We start from the raw sequence: 25,070 nt of genomic DNA, 5'->3' as shown, positions 1-25,070 counted from the left end.
TGAAACTTTGTATGTGCAAGCAACATTGGGAGACGCATGAAACATGCAGCATGTTTTTGGATTTTACCCCTGGTTCATACCCAGGGGGTTGCGACTTTACAGGGGTCACTCGCTTTGGTCATTGCTGATGAAACCTTTTGCCATCTTTCAGCTTTGCTTTCGGTGGGAGGTGTGCGGTTTTGCAATGACGCAAAATCGACTTCACCCTCGTAATGTTTTCCTGAAAAATGTCATACTGTGGAGCTGTGCTCTCACGTCGAACTCCAACAATATGGACGCGACAACGAGCTGATTTTCACTGAGCTGTTTATTCTGAGCTCGGCACGAATGCACTGAAAAAGGCTACGCCGAGCGGCAATATGTCGTTCAAATTCAAACAGTAAGCCACGCCTCTCAACGGGGCGTGGTATGCAACCCGAGTGACCGCCCGCTGATTACGTCACCAGCCGGTACAAGAGAATTGTGTCCGGTAACCGCTACATGCGCCCCCCCAGAATTCACTTGTACAGGGAGAGTCAGTTTGTGGGGGGCCTTAATGACCCGGCCGAAACGACCCCTGGCGATTCGTGTGGGGGTGGGAGGCGGCGGATGGTCGGGCGTGGGGCTTGGTCGACGGGGGACGGCCCCGCCGTGGAGGAAGGGCCAACCGCGGAGGTTGGTCGAGGTCCAAATGGGCCGACTTGAGGCGGCCCACGGAGATATGGTCTGGTTTGCCGCCAATGTCGACGACGAACGACTTGTCGCCCCTCCTCAAGACCCGAAAAGGCCCATCGTACGGCGGCCGGAGTGGTCCCGTCGTCTGGACCTGGTGGGACACCTGTGCGCGTCGTGGCGCACAAAAACGTACTCCGCTGTGCGAAGCGCTGGGGGGACATGGGGTTGAGGACAGCCATGATGAGACGTGGGCACCGGGGCAAATCTCCTGGCGGCCTCCTGGAGGACCGAGCGTTGGTGAGCCGCGGACCAGGGGCCGGTGGCGTCCGGGATGAACTCCCCTGGCACGTGCAGTGGTTGGCCGTAGACCAGCTCGGCGGTAGAAGCCTAGAGGTCTTCTTTAGGGGCCGTCCGGAGGCCCAATAGCACCCACGGGAGCCTGTCAGCCCAACCGTCGTCCTGGAGGCTGGCCCTGAGAGCGGCCTTCATTGAGCGGTGAAACCTCTCGCACAAGCCGTTGGCCTGGGGGTGGTAGGCCGTGGTGCGGTGAGGTTTCACCCCCAAGGCCTGAGCGACCGCGCCCCAAAGCTCAGAGGTGAACTGTGGGCCTCTGTCAGAGGAGATGTCCGAGGGGGCGCCGAAACGGGCGACCCAGGTGCCGATGAAGGCCTGCGCCCCGTCGGCGGACGTCGTTGACGTCAGCGGGACGGCCTCCGGCCACCTGGTGGTCCTGTCCACCATCGTGAGGAGATGGGTGAAGCCCCGCGAAGGGGGAAGGGGTCCCACCAGGTCCACATCGACGTGGTTGAAACGCCGCGCGGGCACGTCGAATGGTGCCAACGGGGCCTGCGTGTGCCGGTGGACCTTCGCACGCTGGTAGGTGACACAGGCGTTGGCCCAGTCGCGGACGTCCTTCCGGAGCCTGTGCCAGACGAATTTCGCTGCCACGAGATTCTGCAACGCTTTCCGGCCCGGGTGGGAAAGGCCGTGGATGGCGTCGAAAATGAGCTGTTGCCATCCAGCGGGCACAATGGGACGAGGTTGGCCCAGGGAAACGTCGCACAGGAGAACTGTGCCTGTGTCCTTGAAGGGGATGTCGGACAACCGCAGGCCCGTGTCCGTTGTCCGAAGGGCTTGCACCGTGGGGTCGGAGACCTGGTCGGCCGCCAAGCGGGCGTAATCCACGCCGAGGTGGATGGCGTCCGCGGCGGACCGGGAGAGGCAATCGGCCACAGCATTGTCCTTGCCCGCGACGTGCCGGATGTCCGTCGTGAATTCGGACACGGCGGAGAGGTGGCGCTGCTGACGAGCCGACCACGGCTCTGAGACCTTGGCCATGGCGAAGACCAGGGGTTTGTAGTCCACAAACGCCGTGAATGGGCGGCCCTCTAAAAGGTGGCGGAAGTGGCGAACCGCCAGGTAAAGGCCGAGGAGCTCGCGGTCGAACGTGCTGTATTTGCGCTCGTTAGGGCGGAGCTGCCGGCTGAAGAAGGCCAGCGGTTGCCAAGCCCCGTTAACCCACTGCTCGTGTACGGCGCCCACCGAGTAGTCTGAAGCGTCCGTGGTAAGGGCGATGGGTGCGTCGAGCGCCGCGTGCGCCAGCATGGTGGCGTTGGCGGGGGGCAGCTTAGCGCCCGTGAACGCCCCGTCAATCTCCTCGGTCCAGGCGATGTCGTGCTTGGCCGGCTTACCCCTGAGGGCCTCGTACAGGGGGCGCATGAGTTGGGCGGCGCGAGGCACGAACCGGTGGTAGAAGTTTACCATACCCAAAAACCCTTGCAGGGCCTTGACGGAGCGGGGGCGCGGGAAACCTTTAACGGCCTCCACCTTGGTCGGCAGCGGAACGGCCCCGCGCTTCGTGATGCGGTGTCCCAGGACGTCGACGGCAGCCACGTCAAACTGGCATTTCGCCGGGTTGATGATGAGGCCGTGCTGGCTGAGGCGCGCAAAAGGCGTGCGCAGGTGAAGGAGGTGCTCCGCCCAGGAAGTGCTGGCGATGAGAATGTCATCCAGGTAGATGAACAGAAAGGTGAGATCACGCAGCACACTGTTCATCAGCCGCTGGAAGGCCTGGGCCGCGTTATTAAGGCCGAACGGCATTCGGAGGAACTCCAAGAGGCCAAAAGGTGTAATTACAGCCGTCTTCGGAACTTCGGCCGGCCGGACAGGTACCTGGTGGTAGCCCTGAATAAGGTCGACCTTGGAGAAGATCCCCCGCCAAACGGGCGGAAAAGTCCTGGATATGCGGTATCGGGTACCGGTCGGGGGTGGTGGCGTCGTTGAGGCGGCGATAATCGCTGCACGGTCGCCATCCGCTACCCGGTTTGGGTACGATGTGCAGGGGCGAGGCCCACGCGCTGTTCGAGCGTCGCACAATGCCCAACCGCTCCAGCGTGTCAAATTCCGCCTTGGCCACGGCGAGTTTGGCAGGGTCGAGGCGACGAGCCCTGGCGTAGACCGGTGGACCAGTGGTCGGAATGTGGTGTTCGACGCCGTGTTTGACGGCGACGGCCGAAAACGTCGGCAGCGTGAGGGCGGGGAACTCAGCGAGGAGGCGGGTGAAGTCGTCCGCGGCCGGGAGCGCGCAGGCTAGCCTGGTCGGTGCGGAGCCGCTCAAAGAACAAGCGAGAGAGCTGAAGGTCTCCGCGTTGACGAGCCGACGACGTTTTACGTCAACCAAAAGTCCGTGGGCGCAAAGAAAATCCGCACTATACAAAGCCATGGGCACGTTCGCCGTGACGAAATCCCACTCGAAACGCTGGCCCCCGAAGCAGAGTGCGACGCGGCGTGAACCGAAGGTGCGGATAGAGGAGCCGTTTGTGGCGACCAAGGCGGGGCCGCAAAGCGCGGCCTGCTTGTCCTGCCCCGAGGCGGGTATAACGCTCACCTGCGCTCCCGTATCGCACAGGAAACGCCGCCCGGACGCGGTGTCAGTGATGAACAAAAGGTTGCCGGAATGGCCGACGCTCATGGCAGGAAGTGAGCGCCGGCCTGGTCGTTTCCCGACCTGCCGAAAGTGCACGGTGGGCGACACGTTCTGGCCTTCTGCCTGAACCTGGCGTGGTAGTAACACACGGTCCGCCCCGGTGGTGGCTGCGGCGCCGGTCGTGGCGAGTGCGTTGCCTCGGCCGGGCCAGGTTTCCAGGCGGCCGCTCCGAAGTACCGCCCGGCCGAGAAAAATTTGTCGGCTTCCTTAGCCAGGGCGCGAGGGTCCTCGATTGCCGAGTTAGTCAAAGCTAAGCGTACCTGCCCGGGTAGCTGTCGGAGAAACAGCTCGCGAAAGAGGAAATCTGGGCGGTGTTCGCCGAGCAGGGAGAGCATGTGGTCCATGCGCTCGGATGGTCGAGCCTCCCCGAGCTCAGGCAGATCGAGCAGCTGTCGCGTGCGTTTGGCCTCAGTGAGGTCAAACGTACCGAGGAGTAGTCGTTGGAGTGCGCCGTACTTGTCGTCGGCCAGCGGGGTCCGTAGAAGGCTCAAGACCCGGGAGGCGGTGGCGGCGTTTAGCGCGGAGATCACGTGGTGGAAGCGAGTCTCGTCCGCCGTGATGTGCCGCAGAGCGAACTGGGACTCCGCTTGGGCAAACCAGACGGCCGCGTGTGATTCCCAGAAGCCAGGGAGCTTCAAAGCAACGGTCGACTCCATTGCCGTGTTCGTAAAAGGGGTCACCAATGTGGAGCTGTGCTCTCACGTCGAACTCCAACAATATGGACGCGACAACGAGCTGATTTTCACTGAGCTGATTATTCCGGCTCGGCACGAATGCACTGAAAAAGGCTACGCCGAGCGGCAATATATCGTTCAAATTCAAACAGTAAGCCACGCCTCTCAACGGGGCGTGGTATGCAACCCGAGTGACCGCCCGCTGATTACGTCACCGGCCGGTACAAGAGAATTGTGTCCGGTAACCGCTACAATACAAAAATATTTAACCTTAAACAAAATAAACAAGTGTTATGTACAAAACTGGGGGTAGGCACGTCTGCTGCCGAGTTGTTATTCCCTCCACTCCTTTAATATGGCGAGTTATTGGCATTGCGTTGTGTATCCCCTCTTCCTGTTCCTGATATTTTATATCCTCATTGAATATCCTGAATATGCACTCCACCTGTATTATCTTCCACATTTCCACTGTTCTGTCAGTTATCCCTTTGTTTCCTTCCCATTATGTACATTCCAACCACTGTTCCCTCTTCCTGTCCACATGTCCCTACTTTTTAGCTCACCTGGAACGTGGTTCCGGGGAGCTTATGCATGGCGCATTTTCAGTCCGTCAGTCCAGAAACACTTGCAACTTCTTCTCCGAAACCGCTGAAGGGATTGTGACCAAACTTGGCACAAATGATATTTGTTGTATTGTGACTAAAGTTTGTTCACGGCATTAAAAATAAGGGGGTTAACCGGGGATCAAAATGGATCCAGGTTTGACCCCCCAAAATAGGAATTTGCTTTCTTCTCAGAAACTACACATGCAATTCCAATGAAACTTGACCACAACATTCAGTTCTTCACCCATGATGTCCCAAAGTTTGTTCACGGCATTAAAAGCAACCATTGAAATTGGTTAAAAATGCTATGATACGGTGGAAAGTACCTTTAGTCAGTGTAGTTTTCTGCTTTATTCTACCAGGTGAATGCCCAGGGCTATTGCACCTATGTTTATGTATGGTCCCTTTCTGTTCATTCATTACCCAGTTATCATTATCTGTGCATGTATTGCCTAATAGCCTTTTCATCGTTGTTTGTGTCGGCCTCTCATTCCTTTGTTCATCTTTTGCATGGTTTCTAAAGCTTGTTTTCTTCCTGTGAGGCCTTGTTCTTATTGTGGCTAAGCCTATTGGAATTGAGCAGTGGTGACATTTTTTTCGCAGAAAACAGTGGATGATGTTGACATTCACTTTGCCTGATATTGTTCACACAGGCCAGCCGCCATGGTAAAACACGCTCAGCTCCAAAAGAGGATGATGATCCACCACCAAAGCCACCTCGAATACGCAAGTATGACTCCCAATTAACTTTACAAGTTTAATGGGGTCAAATACCTCTAACACGCGTCTAGCACTGTTCAGAACTCGCGATTTCACCCTCCACTTCCCCCTCAGAATTCTTTAGATATTTCTAGGTAACCCCTGTGCTTTAAACTCCCAGAATCTCGGCTTGTTGTCAACCTCCATTCTTTATTCCTATTTTTTCTTGTTTTTGTTGGAACTGTCTTCCATGAGCGGTTTAATCCAGTTCCACCGGGACGTGAAGCCTGTGGTTTACCACCATCTCCTGTCATCCCTCATCCCTACCTTTGATTATTTTAATCCTGTTTAACCCAACTCTCTTACTTTCAGGTTCCTGTTTCTCCTTCGCTCCTCTCTATCATCTCTTCCTGCTTGTTCGTTCCCATGCTTGTTGCGTGCACTTGTTGCCCCACTGTCGGTACATTTCCATTTTTTCCCCTCTGTCATGTCGCTTTTGCACGAGGCCAGACTTTGTACAAAATTTAATTTAAACAATAATTCTAAATGGAGGTTAATGTGCCTTTGCCTCAGCTACAATCGAAGTTTTAATTATAGTACTGCCAGTACTATAATTTAATTATAGTAATTATAGCCTGGTGTTGGCTTAGCGGCTAGGGTGCCGGCTTGGGATCATGGGTTCGAATCCCGGTCGATCGCTGAATTAACGCCAGGGGGGTTGACTCAGCCTGTCATCCTTCCGAGGTCGGCAAATTGAGTACCAGCTTGCTGGGATGAATGATCACGGTGTGTACCCCGGTTTAGAATAGGTACACCGTATCCCTGCGCATCGTAAGAGCGTGACCAAGGGTTGGCGTCAGGAAGTGCATCCGGCCATAAAAAAAAAAACATTGCCTCAAACAGGGAACCATGATTGTCATGGGGCCCGCAAGGCTAACCCCCACTCTAGCGGGGAACATGGCCTAAAAACGACCATTCATATTTATTCATACTGCCAAAACCAGTGACATAATAAATGGGCAATGGCAGAAAATGTTGGGGCAGAAAAGGTGCGATTCATTAAAAAAAAAAGAAACTTATTTTCAAAGATACATCAACAAACGTTTGTATAAGCATAGTGTTGAAGGTTGGACTGCTGGCATTGATCCACCCAGCGGCTGAGCAGTTGAGCTAAATAAGGTATACAATACAAAGTGCAAATGAACGCTTGGACACAACTGGTGTCGGCTTAACGGTTAAGGTGGTTGGCTTAATGTCTTAGGGTCTTGAGTTTGAACCCTTGTCGGGCCATCAAATAACACCAGGTGGGTTGACCCAGCCTGCCGTCCTCCCGAGGTCGGCAAAATGAGTACCGGATGATGCATCAGCGGCACAGCTGTGCTTCCAGCTATGATGCAACCAGCAGCCACAGGTGCTGCATATGAAACGACAACAACACTTGGACACACCTGGTGACTTGCCTTTTGTCCCATCATGCCCTTTGAAGTGCCACATATCCTCATCCCTTCAATCTTTATACCTGTTTCTTTACGCATCAATCCGGTGTTTAACTTTGTTTTATTAACATATTAAATATAGTACAGTACGAGCAAGGCTTCTCCGCTTCAGTCCCGAGATCTTACAGGATTGGGCCTACGTCACAGAGAACCGAATGTACAGTTAGAATTAGGGTGGTGAAACAAGTTAATGTTTTAAGAACATAAATTTTATCAATCAATGGCGATCTTACCATGTAATTAGCAGACGGTTTGCTTATAAATCTGGACCCAAGTGGTTCTTGTGTCGTATATGAAGGACAGTGGGTAAGGGAGAAGTCAATAATCTTATCATTTTTGCCGAATATTGCAGTGAATATTTCTTGGATTTGGAATGGTGGTTGCAGTTGCTTTTTCAGCATGGAAAGCAAACCCGACTGCAGGTAACTTCATGTCACTCCATAAGGCTTGCTAAATGTATGTCCATCATGAAGCAAGCCAGAAAACGTCATGTTGCAAATGCCAAGGCTGAACTCTCCAGTCGGTCTCCTTCTTCAGTCATTGTGGTTCTTTGTCAAGTCCGTTTGTGGTGTTTGCTCTACCCTCTTCTTCACTTCAAATGAGATTGCTGCAGCTCTGTGTTATCTTCCAAATCTGGTGTACCCGACCCATCATGTGGTGTCTACCATCTTCCAATCTTAGCCCATCGTATCCACTGTTCACTGGACTTTGTGTCCTCACCTGAGAAGGTAGAAAAGCCTCGTCTAGCCTCGATCCTGCTTCGGCGACGGGCCCTGATGGCATCAGTGACCATGTTCTCAAATCCCGTTCTGCGGCTCTTGCTTCTGTGTTTCTCTATTCACACTGCTCGTCTCCTTAGGCCGCCTCCCATCTGCTTTGAAGTCAAAAAACCTCCCTCTCATCCACGAGGAGGGTGCAAAAGGTATTCTTTCATCTACAAACTAGTACACATCCTTCTAATTATAAACAAATTAATACAATTCATTGTTTCTACCGATGGCGAGTCTTTCCTTTCACGCGGCCTGATATCTGACTATCCTGGTCACTCAGCACATGACATGCTGCTGCTCATCTCTCAGCAGTGCTTTGAGGCACTAGACCTAACATAAAAGGCCAAGACTGTTTCCCTGGACACATGTCGGGCATTCAACAGTCTGCTATCCAATTTTGCTTGCCAAGCTCTCTTCCTGTGGCATGCAAAGCTGCCTTCATTCCTAGATTTTCTAACTTCCTCAATCATGCATCCAACACTTGCTATCAATGAAACTATCTTCTACCGGTGGAGGCTGGTGTTCCCCAAGGCAGTGTGTCTGGTGCAGTCTTGTTCCTCATCTAGATGACCTATTTGATGCTCTGGAAAACCCTTCCTTCCTCTTTGCAAATTCCATAGTGTTGTACAGTACTCATTCCCACTGATTGGCAAACGTCAGCTGGATATCACTCTCTGTTGATCTGGAAATGATGAGGAGGTCTGATGAATGGAACATGTCCTTCAATCCTTCAAAATTTCTGTGTCACCATGTCAAATGAACCTACCTTTTTATTATCATGGTCAACCACAGAAAGGGGTTGCTTCCGACCTCTCCTGGGCTGCACAACTTTGGGGGTTGGCCTCCGAAGTCAACCGCAAAATGGGCATCATCCGTCGTTCCAAATCTTTCTCTGAACAATAAGAACCAACTCAGTTGATAAGGCCTTGTATTGTAGCTCAATGGAGTACTGCCCTCCTCTATGGACGGGATCATCACCTCTGTGTCTCCTGGATTATGTGGAATCTAAAGCGCTTAACATTATTGGTATCTCGAGCAATGAGGCCGAAGTACAAGGTACGTTGCTTTCGCAATGTAGGCAGGTCCATGGCCTGTGGGCTTTTTAAAAATTCGTTTCTTCTCTGGTTTAGCATCCTCTGCTCTTTCTCAACCCACCGACCCTCTTCAACAATTCCAGGATGTACATGTTCTTCAAGTATCTCTCCTGGTAAACTTACAAAATCCAGCTGACCGCACACCTCAACTCTTTTGTTCCTCACTTTCCCCACATGTTTAACTCCCTTCCTGAAGCTGTGTAATCCCACTTTTTCCTCCAGGGCTTCAAGCAGATGGTGCACCGCCATCTCATGTCATCCTCCACCTTCACCGACAATCTTTATTAACCCCGTTGATCCTTCTCAAACCAACCCTGATCTTGGCAGTTTGTGCCATTTTTCCTTTCGTCTCTCTCTGTCTCTCTGTCTCTCTGTCTCTCTGTGTCTGTTTCTCTGTCTCTGTCTCTCTCTCTCTCTCCCTCTCTCCCCCTGTTGGCTGTTGTGATTTGAGTGTGGCGTCATGGCCGCAGTATGCAGCTGCTCTGTAGTGTGGTCAGTCGACAGTGTATTATTTCTGTCCCTACAGCCCCCACCCCCCCCCCCCCATCCCTTCTCTCCTTTCCTGTGACATCCCATGTTCCTCTGGCGTTTTGTTCTCCGGTTTTCGACTCCTTTGTGTGCGAGAGAGAGAGATTGAGAGCGGTTCTATTTTGGGTGCGGCCTACCCGATTTTAACGACGCCTTGTAAGCCTTGGTTATGCTTATAATGCATTTTTGGTTTTTCATATAGCTTGATTTATTTATGTTTGATACCTTCTTGTCTGGTTCTGACAATAAGGGCGCGATAATATCGCCGACATGGCGAATGTACGCTCTCGATGTGAGGGTTTCGAGGGTTTGACCCGGAAGCATGCGTTCGTGTGCGTTCCTCCCGACGGAGTTCCTGTAGAGGACATTATTCTCGCAGTTGGGAATATTATTGGTGATGAAAATATACGTGCTGCGTCACGTATGAATCAGAAGGTAGTTGTTTTCGTTTCAGACGATGAACTCGTCCATGACGTAAGTGCCGGAATAAGCACAGTGATTGGTCATATTGTGATGGCGTCGCCGATGTTGACTCGTCATATCGAATGCACCTCCGTTTATTTCCAATGACAGGATTATGACCGTGTTATCGCGTTATGGCAAAATGGTGTCTCGGATATCCACAATTCCTCTTGGTTGTCGGAATGAACGTGATAAACACGTCATGAGTTTCCGAAGGCAGGTTTACCCGGTCCTACCAGACCGTGGGGACGATACGGGCCTCAATATATCGTTCAAAGTAAACTTCGAGGACACGAACTACCAGCTCTATGCATCGTTTCCCAAGGAGTCCACCATTGACTATATCAGGGTATGCAGATGATGTGTGCGTCATAATCGGAAGCAACTGGGATATTGATGCTCTTGTTAAATCCTTGAGAACCTTTTTCCAGGATTCTTCCCTGAAAGTTAATTGGAAGAAAAGCAAAGCTATTTGGGTGTCTTACCTTAATAGTTGCCTCCCTGTCTCGACACATCTACCTCCTCTTCCGGAAAACTTAGAATGGAAGGCAGATGGTATCGACTACCTTGGTGTGTCCCTCACAATTTATGGAAAATAATTGGGAAGGCTTGATTGGAGAAATGGATAGGAGACTGAACCTGTGGAAAAGAGCCCTACCGCACCTTTCATTTAAGGGCTGTCTTAGTTGCCAATAACTTGGTTGCTGCAACTTTATGGTATCGTTTTATTTGCCCACAACCGCTGGAAGTACTGCTTACAATGATCCAGGCCAAACTTGTGGACTTTTTTTTGGGGAGGCCATCATTGGCTGCGGCCAAACGTAATATGCCATACTTCATCTGAAGGAGGCCAAGGCCTTGTTCACGTGAAATCCCACCTCATGGCCTTTCGCTTGTGCCCCATTCAGCGCCTTCTATATGTTGAGCACCTGCCAAACTACCCATTGGCCTGTCATATTTTGCAACAGGCAGGCAGACTCGGCTATGGTCGTGAAGTATTCCTGACCCACCTCAAGGATGTGGATACAGCAATGCTCCCTATATTCTACCAGAACCTTGTCAATGTCTGGAAAGGTCTTACAGTGAGTCACAAAGAGGACACATACTCCCCAGGGATGTTCGAAGTTGAACCACTGTTTTTCAACCCTCTCTTTCCTGATGTATTCAAGAGCCGTGATGCATGTTGTTTGTTGTTGTGCTTCATTGATGCAGGCATGAACAAAGTATGGCACCTACGGCCAAACTCTGGTGTAGGGTGGAAGACTGTGGAAGAAATTTCAAATATGACAGGAATTCGGTCCAAGAGGACAATCGGCTTAATATTGAGGAAAGTCCTACAAAAAGGTCATCAGCTATGGGTATTATGGACTCAGAATACACATGGACATCCTGATGAGTCATATTTCCCTAAACTGATTTTTGACTGCTCCCCCAGAGAACTTCCACCTGTTAGCACAGGGACAAATGAATTGCAAGCTGCTAGCAGCAAGAGCCTGTATAGGTGTTGCGTGTCCCTAATTCTCGGTGTTTCTCCATTAAACGGAGTAGCACGCTGGAAGAGACTACTCCCTGCCGGGCCCCCCACTGAACCTGTATGGGAAGCGATGTATTGTATGACTTTGCTTACCAAGCAAATCACCAAAAGAACAGGGGATCTCCAGTGGCGCATTGCCCACTGGATCATCCCATGCAATACATACAGTCATGTGAAAAAGTAAGTACACCCCATGCAAAGTTTTGACTTTTTCAACATATTTCAACATACAGCTATTTGATCTTCATTTCAACAATATTGATAGATTAAGGTGACATAATATAACAAATATCATGAAACATTTACATTTTGTAGTCCATTGTATTATTTAAATAAACATAAATGCAAATTTCGCATGTGGAAAAAGTACGTACACCCCTACATTTATCACTACTTCAAATACCTAAAATTAGAATCAGGTGCACCAGCTCAAGTGCAAATGATTAGAACATCGTTAGAGAGGATCTTGGAGGAACCTGTCTTATTTAAACCTCAGACATTTAGTTTGGTTTGCTCTTTGTTGTTGGTGTGCGCGGCGTCACCATGCCTAGATCAAAAGAGCTCTCTGAGGCCTTCAGAAAGAAGGTTATAGATGCCTACGAGTCTGGGAAGGGATTTAAAAAGATCTCCAAACAATTTAAAATCAATCATTCCACTGTCCGGAAGATCATCGACAAGTGGAGAAGATTCCAAACAACTGCCAACTTGTTCAGGCCAGGCCGCCCCAGCAAGTTCAGCCCGAGTGAGGACCGCAAGATGCTGAAAGAAGTCTCTAAGAACCCCAGAATGTCATCACGGGACCTACAGGTAGCTCTTGCCACTGTTGATGTCAAAGTGCACGAGTCTACCATTAGAAAGAGGCTGCACAAATTTGATTGACATGGGAGGTGTGCCAGGAGGAAACCTTTGCTGTCCAGAAAGAACATCAGGGCAAGACTAAAGTTTGCCAATGAACACCGAGGCAAAGACCAGCACTTCTGGAACAATGTGCTCTGGACAGATGAGTCAAAGGTAGAGCTATTTGGCCACAGTACCAGAAGACATGTTTGGCGAAAACCAAAGACAGCATTTGACCACAAGAACCTGATACCAACTGTAAAGCATGGTGGTGGAAATATTATGGTTTGGGGCAGCTTTGCTGCATCAGGGCCTGGGCAGCTCACCATCATAGAATCCACTATGAATTCTTCATTGTACCAGAGGGTGCTTGAGGATAATGTGAGGCCATCTGTCGGAGAGTTGAAGCTCAACCGAAGGTGGACCTTGCAACATGACAATGACCCTAAACATACCAGTAAATACACCAAGGAATGGCTGAAAAGAAAGAAATGGAGGGTTCTGTAATGGCCAAGTCAAACCCCAGATCTAAATCCCATCGAGATGTTGTGGGGGGATTTGAAACGAGCTGTGCATGCAAGAAACCCCTCAAACATCGCACAGCTGAAATAATTCTGCATGGAGGAGTGGGCAAAAATTTCTCCCAGTCGATGTCAGAGACAGGTAGACAGTTATAAGAAACGCCCACTTGAGGTTGTTTCTGCCAAAGGGGGCAAAACCACCTATTAGAGCCAAGGGTGTACTTACTTTTTCCACATGCGAAATTTGCATTTGTGTTTATTTAAATTATACAATTGACTCCAAAATGTAAATGTTTCATGATATTTGTTACATTATATCACCTTTATCTATCAATATTGTTGAAATGAAGATCAAATAGCTGTGTGTTGAAATATGTTGAAAAAGTCAAAACTTTACATGGGGTGTACTTACTTTTTCACGTGACTGTACGTGAGGAATTTTGCCCCAATATCTGCATGCTGCCCCTTTTGCTCTGTAAATGAGGATGTATTTCATTTTTTCATTGGCTGTGAAAGACCTTTTCCAGTGTTGAACTGGTTGAACTTTGTGTCACACAAATTGAATTTCAGATTTACTTTTCGCTCCTTTATTTATGGGTTCAAAAAGAAATGTACCCAAGGCAAAAAATATGAACTGTTGTGTTTTTTTGTAGCAACAGCAAAACTTGCTACATACGTGTCCAGAAAGGAGAAGCGTAACAGTAAACCACTTCACCAATGCAACGTCATGACGTTTTTCACTGCGCTTGTTTCTGCAGGGGTAAAACCTGAATTTAATTTTTCCAAGACCATGGCTGAACTTGATGTGTTTGTGGAAAAATTGTGTTTAGAAAATGTTTGTGAAGTTCGCCAAAATGAGTTGGTATTATCTCTTTCTTAAATAATCAAGTCTTTATATAGTTTTCGTCGTATTGCTTTATTTTATGTTTTTGTAAAAATGAAATGATTAATTGTTGGACTCGTTTCCTTGTTTTATTTTTCTCTCCTGTTTTGTTGGGATTTTTTATTTGTAAATTGGACATGCACACTTATATTTTTGTAATAAAAGGACCTCAAAATTCAAAAAGTCTCTCCCCCTCCCCCCCTCTCTCTCTCCCCTCTCCCTCTCTCTCTCCCCCATCCACTCTCTCTCTCTCTCTCTCTCTCCCCCCCTCCCCTCTCTCTCTCCCCCCCTCCCCTCTCTCTCTCCCCCCCTCCCCTCTCTCTCTCCCCCCCCCCCCTCTCTCTCTCCCCCTCTCTCTCCCCCTCTCTCTCCCCCTCTCCCCTCTCTCTCTCTCTCTCCCCGTCTCTCTCTCTTTCTCCCCCCCCCCCCTCTCTCTCTCTCTTTCTCCCCCACCCCCCTTCTCTCTCTCTCTCTCTTTCTCCCCCACCCCCTTCTCTCTCTCTCTCTCTTTCTCCCCCCCCCCCCCTTCTCTCTCTCTCTCTCTCTCTCTCTCTCTTTCTTTCTCTCTCTCTCTCTCTCTCTCTCTCTCTCTATCTATCTATCTATCTATCTATCTATCTATCTATCTCTCTATCTCTCTCTCTCTTTTCCTACTTCTTCTTTGCTTTCCTTATTGTGTGCAAGAGCTGACCCGCTGCTTTACCTTAGGTTCTGACCCTCCGTCACCTTGTTCTTCTGGGAGTCTCAATATAGTAGAGAAAAATAATTGAAATAAATATCGGTTTTCCATGTATGACCTTCTTTTGGATTGGGTGCTCTGACAGACTGTTTTCCCTTCTTAGTTCAGCCAAGGATGATGGTGAAGCTATGGAAGAAATCCTGCAGCCACCTCTTCCAATCCCTGTGCCACCTGTCCTCGCACCTTCTTCATCCCCTGGTTTGCACACCATCTCAAGTGTGTTGTGGACACCAATTGATTGTTACCACACTAATGGAAGAACGGGTCCACAAGGAAATGGATTCTGCACTGGCAGAGAAGAACCCCGAAAAGAAGGCAACAGGTCGGACAACGATGCAAGTTCAAATGGCATGCAAGAAGCAACCAAACCGGTCAAAGCGAATGAAAATGTTGGTGAAGAAATGGAGAAGTTTAGAAACGGAGCAGGAGAAGAAAGTATCCATTGCAAGCCCCTTCGAGGTTCCAGCACATTGGATGGAGAGCCGCATGAAAAAGCAGTGCGACGAGGTGTAGGTGGCCATCTACACATCGAGGTGAAGAAAGTGGCACGACAGGAAGGTCCAAAAAGCTTTGACGCCATGAGCCCCAGCACGCAGCAGAGGTCTGCGGTGAATCGGAACGTGTATGGATTTGCAGAAAATGTCCTGATAAATGAAATGTCTGTAGATTGTGAGGACTCAACAGTGACCGACGAAGAAGAGAGGTTGCCATCGAGGATTGAAAAGCAAGGGCATGAGAGCCTGACGGATGAGACGTCTCAAAACAATTCCCAAAAAGGACATTGCAATGAGGGAAAGATGGTGATGGGTGTCTCGTCGTATTCACCTGAGCAGCCTCGTCTCATCTTGCCGCCTTCGCTGGAACCTGAGGATTCATCATCAGATCATGAAGGAACCATTTTTTTCTTGTACGGAGTGAAATCTCCCAAGAACATGGATGTGGATGCTTTCCCCATGGCAGAGCCTGAAGGCAAAGTGATGGCGCTGCACCCAACGGGAAGTTGCAGTGATAACAGGCGGGTGGAGATTTATAAGCGGGACACAGACGGAGTGAAAGAGTTTTGTACTGACTCCATTGCGAACGATGTGGATGTTCAAGGCCCGATGGCATTTGGCATAGTGGCGCTGAACAATGGTAAGTACAATGGTTATGACTGCACAATTCAATGGATTGATTCATGTGAATGATTTTTGTCGGTCGCTCATTTAAGTGGTTAAATTCAACACCATGTCCAATCATTTTTCCGATATAAGCGACGCGGGGGCAAAATTTGAATTTTTTGTTTTTGTTTTTATCTATACATGGTCTAAGACTCATAATGGAGCTCACACGGACATACTGACGAGACAAACACTTAACACGGCCATTGAACGTGGGTGAAGTGCCACCACTGCTGTCACTTCCCGGGTCACTCTGGGTATCAGTGATGTCGTAACAATGGTGTCGCCTTTCTCACCACACTCAATGGGGTATTTCCTCAGGAGGAATTTCCTCCTCCCCATGGATGCCAACCGATGAGGATTGTCTGTGCTCTATCCTTTTAAATGCTGAATGTCAAGCAAGGAAGCAGCACGTACCATTTTAAAAGCCTTTTGGTATGATTCGAACCAGGCCAATCTGGATGGGTTTTTTCCGAGACACCATCTCCTGACTTGGATGGTCGTTGGCGCCCCCCACTAGCAAGGCCAGTGAGGGGTGTCGGTTTAGTCGCCGACAACACGACCATGCGGCAGGCAGCACTTGCGTTTTATGTGGACACCAAATGCAGAAATAAATTGATTGCTGCAAATTAACTGTGAAAGAAATTGAAGCTAGCTCCGTACTCTCGACTTTGTGGGAAACGGTGTAGCTCGTATCTCGCCAAGCTGTCTCACGTTGATAAGTTACTCGCATGTCCTCGGGTGTTATTCCAGGATAAGTGAGCTTGGTCCATATTTTGTCTTTATCCCCACTGTCTGTCTGTCTGTCACACTATCTCCTAAACGGTTGGGGAGAAATTCACCAAACTTGGTAGTTATGAACACCACATGGTAAGAAGGTGTGAGAGCAGTATCATCAGGCCCCGCCCTCTGGGGGCAGGGTCAAAACGTCAAATACCAAAAAAATGCAAATACAGATTTATTATAAAACATTTTAAAACACAACTTTTTTGTATGCTATGGACATTGGTGGACGCATTAAATATGTAACGATTCTTTGGATTTGGCCCCGGGTTCATGCCCCAGGGTTTGGCGACTTGAGGTCACAGGGGTCAGAACGAATATCTTTTCAACTCAAAATGAGAAATTGGATCATTCCTGATGGAACTTTTTGCCATGTTACAACTTTGCTTTAGGTGGAAAGTGTAGGGATTGAACATGGTGCGCCATCAACTTCGCTCTAGTATGAATGTTTTGGCAACTTTTTCAAATTCGCAAACATCCCCTTTTGTCTTAATGCTCCTTTGAGCTCCTTAATGCTCGAGACTCCTTTGAGTCTGGCATTTCACTCAGGCCGACTGGTATGGTCTTCAAGCGGCCATCAATCATCTGGACTGGTCTCCCATCTCTACTGCCACTGACATCAACTCATCCTGGGAATTCTTCCAAAGTAAATTGCTCTCTCTCATCCACAGATTTATCCCATCTCGTCTTAAGTTAACAAGTGTGTGTCTACCCTCAGAAGAGCCAGGAAGCACTATCTCTCCACACTCAAGAATGAACTCTCAAACCTGTCTCCTTCCTCCAAATCCTGGTGGCATCTGGTCAAATCTGTTTCTGGTGTTTGTTCCCCCTCCGTCCCCCCCTTACCTCAAATGGCTACACAGTTGACACCGCACGTGACAAAGCTGAATGCCTCAACTCTGTGTTTGCCTCAAAATCTTGTGTCCCAAACCCATCTCTCTCTGTACCTACCTTACCCAGTCGAATCCAGCTGCTCCTGGACTATGTGTCCTTCTCTCCTGACAAGGTGGAGAAGTTTGTCAAACTCCGACTCTGATTCTGCAACTGAACCAGACGGCATCAGCCACGGGTCCTAAAATCCTGCTCTGCCGCTCTTTCACACCCTCTCTCAATTATCTTCACCCTCTCTTTTTCTAAAGGTCATCTGCCATCAGTTTGAAAATCAGCCAACATTACCGCTTTACACAAAAGGTGCAAAAACGGATTCTTGCAACTACAGACCAATCAGCCTGCTCCCAATTATCAGCAAAGTCATGGGATCCATCATTGCTTCGGATATCAAATCCTTCCTTTTCTCCGATCATCAATTTGGTTTCAATCCAGGTCACTACTCTGGACATGCTGCTTCTGCTGTCTTAACAATGGATGGAGGTCCTCAATGCCAAACAGGAAATCAGAGCTGTCTCCCTTGACATATCACGTGCCTTCGATACGGTCTGGCACCCCACTCTGCTCACCAAACTCTCCTCCTATGGTATCCATGGAAATCTCCACGCATGGCTTGTGGACTTCCTCTCTGGTCGTAGTCAACATGTGGCCCTGAATGGATTTCTCTCATCTCCCCTTCCTGTTCAGGCTGGAGTTCCTCAAGGCAGTGTTCTGGGCCCTGTGCTTTTTCTAGTCTTCATCAATCATCTCTCTGACTCTCTCGAAAATCCTCTCTATCTTTTTGCTGATGACTCCACACTCTGCTGACCCATTACTCATCCCTCACATCAGCAGTCTGCAGCCTCCTCACTCTCTGCAGACCTGGACAAAATCAGACTGGTCATACAAGTGGAACATGTCTTTCAATCCTGACAAATCTCACACTCTTACTATGGTCTTACTAAAAGACCGACTAGACAACCCTCCCATCTACTTTCTCAACAATCCTCTCCAAGAAGTTCTGTCACTCAAGCTTTTGGGTTTCACTATCTGCCATGATCTTTCCTGGGAAAAGCACATTTCCAAGCTGTCGTCCAAAGCCATTCGCCGACTGGGCATCCTCCGTCGTGTGAAGTCCTTCCTTGGCACACATGAGCTCCTCACCACATACAAGGCTTTCATCCGCAGCTCAATGGAATACTGCTCTCCCCTCTGGGCTGGTGCTCCTGCCTCACACCTAGCGCGACTTCACACTGTTGAAACCGAAGCTCTCAGAATCATTGGAAATCTCCCGCGATGAAGCTGATTGTGAGGGCCTTTCACTCACTCGCCGCAGGCAGGTAGGTGGTCTTTCTGTCTTCTACCGACTCTTATCCGGCCTAGCTCCCCCAGCTCTTTTTGTGCTCTGTCCCCCAAATATTCCTTCAGGTCACACAAGATCTGCCAGCAACCCTCTTATGGTGAAATTGCCAAAATTTAGGCTCTCTGCTCACCTTCACTCCTTCATTCCTCTTTACTTCCCACCTCTGGAACAAACTCCCTCACTCTCTTCAATCCCACTCCTCCCTCCAGGTCTTTAAAACATCTGTTCACCACCATCTCTTATCTTCCCGCATCCAAAACCTTGATCTCTTCTACCCCTGTTAATTCACCCCAGATCCACTTTTCTGAAATACCGATTTCTTTCTTGGAAGTCCGAGCAGTGTCCACGTGTTTTATAACTCTCCCACCCCCCCCCCCACCCCCCTTCCCATGCCTTCTCCCCCCCAAACCCTCTCCCTCCCAAAGATCTCCCGATGTCCCTGTTCTCTGCTGTTGTATTTTTGTGCTTCCCTCTCTCTCCCCATCTTGTCTCCCACTCACTTTAGTGTATGTTTTGTGTTCGTTTTTTAATATTTTAATGTGTATATATATTTTTTGGGATTGAGGTTAGCTCTTACACGAGCCTCGATCTTGTATACAAAAAAAAAAACAAAAAAAACTTCAACCCCATCCTACCGTGAAGGTTTGTCAGGATTTATATTTTATACTAGTACAGGAATATAAGAATAGTGAAGGTAATGATAATGAGGTAACACATCTTTGAGCAAAGCAACAATTTGAGTAAAAATTGGGCATTCACAAAATATGACAGGTTCTTGAGAAGATTGTTATGGGTGAAAGAGTTATCCTATGCAGTGTCCTCCTGATGACTCCATCTTTGCTCTTTACTTTTTTTTTTTTTACAGCGTAGCCCATAGGGCAAAGCTGTCTGAACAGTGTTTGTCCGTATGTATGTATGTATGTATGTATGTCCCCTCAAACATATACCAATCAGAGCTGAGGATTTGGTCACGTGACAGGGTGATGTGATTACATCTGATGTCATTACGGCGGTACGGCGCCCGACTCTCTCCACACACCGCCATTTTGATTTATATGCTGAACATATCGTCGAAACCCGTCATATATCACAATCACCATGCTCTACCTTTACGTTTTTCATTCAGTGTGAAACAAACAAACCGATTGTTAAAATGACCCTCAAATATCAAAAGAATCAGCGTTTCGGCTCTTCCAACAAAATGGTACGTACCCAACCCTTGTGGGGTATAATCTAGATTACAGTAGATCTTCCCTCGGCTCTGTAAGTAAAACTTGCCTCACGGATATCTGTATTCCTCCAAATCTCTTTGTTTAATGTTATAAACAGCATTAGCGACTGTTTAAAAAAAGCTAATCATGTGTGTTTGTGGTTTATATTATTGTACAAGCCCGGCTACGCCGCTGTTAGACTTCCGGTCTTGTTTTGTTTTGTTTTGGTTCCTTCTGATGACTCCAATGCAGTATTTGGTTTTCTGTTTCATTATGAAGAGACTATGGGGTTCATCATGTTTATAGGTGTCCTGTTTTGGTTGTTATTTCTAAGAAGGATATTGATACAATATCGAGAGGCTTCAGTGCAGAATGACTCAAATAAATAACTTCATGGTTTTCTGGGCTGTTTGAGACAAAAGTTTTTATTTGCTTTGTATATGATATTTTAAAACGTTTCAAGTGAATATTTGTTCACTGTAATTAAGGAGGCATCTCTATTACAAAAACATTCCAGGTAACCCTCGTAAAAATGAGATTTCATTGCTAAAGATATGTCCAGCCTGGGTTCGAATCCCAACCTCGCTATAAACTATCATCCTGGTGTTTCACAGGCAGGGTTATTCATCAATACTAGCCGAAACCCGTGGAACATCCACCGAAGGGAGGATGTGGTGTATGGATAGAGTGTACCATTATGGATGGCATAGGGGATTTGCTTGTCCGAGTAAGAGTTAGGAAGAAAGATGAGAAGGAAGAGTGCGTATATGAACAACGTATTTATTGCACACAAATGCATGCTCTGGATTGTCCACTCAGTGGACGGCTTGCTTTCGCCTTCGCCTGTCCAATCAGCGGACGGCTTGCTTCGCCTTCGCCCAGGAGACGCCAATACGATGGCGTCGTAAGATGGCGTCGTATCGGCAGTTAATCGGATGCTTTTGGGGCCCCAACGTCGGCTAATTCAGCTTTTTCGAGTATGGCTGTACGTGATAAACAAAGAGCGCGGTTCGTAGATCGTAAATCCATTAGTGCCGTGGGCATCGGGTCACTGGGTGCGGCATAAAAGGGATAACAAAGTCGAGTCCTTACGCTATTATTATATGGATGTGTGCTGTCCGTCCAATGGACATTAAATGGGCATCCCGTCTGCCAGCATTCGTTGACGGACATTAAATATCCCACGATGTCCTTTGCGAAGAGTGGGCAAACTATCTCTGGCACCATGAACAAATTACAAGTTGCTGCCCTAACCAGCACAGGGCACTGCATCAATGGCACAGCCGCACCCCTCAGCCAATGATGCTACCCCGCAGCCTTGTGCTGCGTACTGAAGAGGATTGCCGAAAGATGTATTGTATATAACTCGTGATTGTGATTCTGGGTATATTTTGTTTGCAGACGTTTCTCAGGTGACTCCACTCTTAGAGTTATTACCACGTGACCATCCAGACAGCAGTGATCCCAATGAGAAAGGTTTGTGCCTCTTCAAATAACTACGACACCCAAACAAGAATCACCTTTTGGGTTATACTCAGGGAACTTCTTCTCTTTTTTTTTTGCATTGTGAAGCATTTTCTCTTTTATAATGCAAAACTGACAGGCATTTGGGACACGTGTTTGCAGGTAGCGTGTTGTCCAACAGAAAGCCGGAAGTTAGGCCTTGTACCACTCAACCAGCTCTGCATTCCCTCAGCACAGATGATCAATCTCACTATGGCAAGGTGGGTATGGAGCTGGCTTTTTAATTGGCATGAGCCTTGTTTTGTCGTTGATTATGTGAGGTTACTCCACACGGAGAGAGAGGAGGAGAGTGTGTTTGTGTGGTGTGTGTGTGTGTGTGTGTGTGTGTGTGTGTGTGTGTGTGTGTGTGTGTGTGTGTGTGTGTGTGTGTGTGTGCGTGTGCGTGCTGTGTTGGTGAATGTCTGTGAGCTCACTGATAGGCAATCGCAAGGTTGCATCGTTGAGTACAACATGTTCTCTCCATGCTAAATTTTACGATTGCACGGATAATCCCCATTGGTTGGCATCCACCACTTGATCAATTCGTGGTCTGAAATTCCTCCTTAGGAAATGCCCCGCTGAGTAGTGAGAAATGCAATTTGTTATTGTTATGGTGTTGCTGGTACCCAGAGTGCTCCGCGACGGGGAAGTGACGGCCCTTCCCCAAGCGCAGTGGCTGTGTTTTTCTTGTCTAACAGTCCTGTATCTCTCATGTATTCGTCAGTATGTCCATCTGTGTGAGATATGTGTACCAGCTCCACGACGAACCTTAGATCCTGTTAAAAAAAGCAAACACTCCATTCCTGGTCCTGAGGATGCCATTGATTGCATTGTAATTGATGACAGTGCAAGGAAAAGTGGAAGCAGGAGCAATAGTTGTGAAGCAAAACTACAATGAGTTGAAAAAGTGGGAGGAATTAATAATAATTTATGTAATTCGAGAAGTGTAAATTTGTTTGTTTGACTTTTATGCACTCCTTAACCAACAACAACAACAACAACAACATGCATTTTAAAGGCCATTTTCCCTGCTAGAGCGGGGGTTAGCCTTGCGGTCCCCATGACAATCATCTCCATCTTGCCCTATTTTCTGCATCTCTTCTTGTTAACCCCCTTGCCCGCATTTCTTCTTCCACCGTCTTTAGCCAAGTCTTTCTCGGTCTTCCCCGTCCTCTACTTCCTTCCACATTCATTTCCATCACTCTTCTCAACCAGTCACTTTCATCCTTCCTCAACACATGACCAAACCATCTCAACCTGTTCCTCTTCACAGCATCAATCACAGGCCCTATTCCCATCATCTTTCGCAATTCATCATTTGTCTTCCTCTCTCTCAACGATACTCCGCACATCCACCGAACCATTCGCATTTCCACCCTTTCCAGCCTTCGTTGCTGCTCTACGTTCATTGCCCATGTCTCGCTCCCATAAATCATAACACTTCTCACACATGCAGCAGACACCTTTCCCTTCAGCTTCAACGACACTCCCCTCATCATCAGCACGCCACTCAATTCCCGAAACTTCTTCCATGTGTTACGTGGTCCCCTCGGTGACTACCTGGTCTCGGTGACCCCCGGACCGTGAGAGGAACTTCGCCAGAAAGTAGTATTATATATGCGCTTTCGCAACGCAATCCCTATGAATTCCACCCAAGAGAAAACTGATGTTCAATGATATATTTCCAGGGTAAGGATATCATACAATTTCAATGATACAATCAAGGATATTTTCCCCGAGCAATCAACAACAAACAACCATCAACAATTCCCAATCCACAATCAATTCCCTATATGATTAAGATGGCCATCTTATATATGTGTGTCCCCGTTGGTACTCACGACCCCCGTTTGGTCTCTGTCCCGCACAATGTCTCTGGGCCCCTCCTGACCAAGATGATGGTCGGCGTCGCCGCACTCGGGCGGTTGAACGAACCCCGGGTGGACGTGTTTCCACCGGGCAGGTATCGTACCAGGCACCACGGCTGCAGCCCCTCGTGGCCACGCGAAGCGGGTACGGTAACGCAAGCAAAAAGCCCCACGCCGCTTGCAACGCGTGTTAGGCCCCAACGTGCGACCCGTACGCGTCTTTTTAGACGGTGTCGCGAACGGTGCCAGACGCTGGGTCGGTGCACGGCCACACGACAGTTTGACGTCCACCGGGCAGGTATCCGTCCCGGTAACTCCTCTCGCCAGACGGGCTCGGGAACGCCGCTTTTCCACACGGCTCAATCAATCCCACCTTTCGTCGGAGCGGGGCAAGGAAGAAGAATACTCGTCGCTTTTCTTCCTCGTGTCTTTCCTCTTCCGTTTCCGGTTTCTTTTTCAGAAGGGCTCCTGACCCTCCAACCACAACAGCCCTTAATCTACTACACATGGATAAGCAAAGACCTGAATGGTAATTCACATACATTCACATAAATATGTAACACTCCCCCCCTTCAAGAAAGAAAGTTTGAACCCAGCGAAAACTTTCTTTGCCGGCCAATTTGGAGAAACAAACCAGATAACTCAACCCCCCCACATTATCAGTTCCCCCCGGGCACAGTTATCACTTAAAAATAAAGCAACCAAAATTTCACCACAACCCCTCCAGATTACTCACTCTGGACTAAGCACCAGCAACGACATTGTCCCTGCCAAATCAAACTCCATCTCATGACCCTCTGACTTTGACCGTCAGTTTCTTGTGAATGAAGGTTAAGGGGTTGATCAAAGATCCAAAGTTAAGCAACTCGATAGCACTTTTTCCGGGAGGCCAAGCCGAGTATTCACTACATGGATGCCTTTAGGAACGTGGAGTTCACGGTTAGTCCGTGCAGAAAGTTCTCTACATGGGCGCCTTGAGGAACGTGGAGTTCACGGTTAGTCCGTGCATGAAAGTTCACTACATGGACGCCTTTAGGAACGGCGTTCACGGTTAATCCGTGTAGGAATCTTGGCTCGGCGGCTCCGCCGCATTCAGTGCTTCAACTTCTCAGAACTTCCCTAATAATTATGGTGGGACCACTTGTCCCTGTAGTCCCATGAATAGCGGTCTCCTTCTCGGCCACTACTTTGCCAATCCTTCCTTCGGGAGCTGCCGTAACTCAGGGAGCCTCCCTAATAATATTGATTGCGGCCACCACCAAAACTACCGCCCAGTTGTCCTCTCCTGTAGACCTCTCGACGCCTACGAAATGCCTTCCCTACTGTTATGGTCCGACCCTCCAAATCCTTGCCATTCCAATTCTTCTCTGCCTCTCTGGCGTCTTTTGTGCTGGCAAACGTGACAAAGCCGAACCCTCTTGACTGTTGCGTTTCCCAGTCTCTTACCAACCGCACTTCCACCAGCGGCCCATATCTGTTGAAGACAGAGGTCAGAACTTCTTCCTCTGTTTTGAAGTTCAGTCCCCCTACAAATAACTTGGCACTTTTGTCGCCATCCCGAGCTGGGGTGGTGTTATTCTCCCTGCTGGGCTCTTTACCAACCCTCAGGTTACCATAAACTTGACCCCCGGCCAAATCATTCCCGATAACCACAGATACACCCTCTACAGGAAGCGTGGCTTGTAAACCGACGGTGACCGGTCCTGACACCAAATCGGACTCCAAATGGATGACATGAAGTGGAGCACTAACACCGCCCCCGATCCCCTGTAAACGAACACTATCCCCCGTTGCCGTCTCCTCGGACCATGGCAAAATGCCTTCAAGCATTAA

The 25,070-nt window shown here is 48.6% G+C and overlaps 1 protein-coding gene across 8 annotated transcripts in view; it reads left to right on the top strand.

Annotated features, from left to right (window-relative positions):
* Positions 1-25,070, top strand: part of LOC137436168 (tyrosine-protein phosphatase non-receptor type 12) — a 156,671-nt gene that overhangs the window by 103,409 nt on the left and 28,192 nt on the right. For 6 of the 8 annotated variants that reach the window (XR_013625007.1, XM_078786934.1, XM_078786936.1 and 3 more), the window contains 4 exons: positions 5,573-5,649; positions 14,586-15,616; positions 21,268-21,342; positions 21,493-21,590. Coding sequence is in view for 7 of the 8 variants with exons in the window: in XM_078786934.1 (XP_078643060.1) it covers positions 5,573-5,649; positions 14,586-15,616; positions 21,268-21,342; positions 21,493-21,590 (1,281 nt within the window). In the remaining variant the exon portion in view is untranslated. The remainder of the gene's footprint in view (positions 1-5,572; positions 5,650-14,585; positions 15,617-21,267; positions 21,343-21,492; positions 21,591-25,070) is intronic. The other 2 variants (XM_078786937.1, XM_068129891.2) reach the window with 1 other exon arrangement.

This window comes from Myxine glutinosa, chromosome 11, assembly GCF_964187855.1.
Source record: "Myxine glutinosa chromosome 11, kmMyxGlut1.1, whole genome shotgun sequence".
In the NCBI taxonomy this organism is placed as follows: Eukaryota; Metazoa; Chordata; class Myxini; order Myxiniformes; family Myxinidae; genus Myxine; species Myxine glutinosa.
The sequence above is the reverse complement of the archived record's forward strand: the minus strand, read 5'-3'. Positions and strand labels throughout refer to the sequence as shown.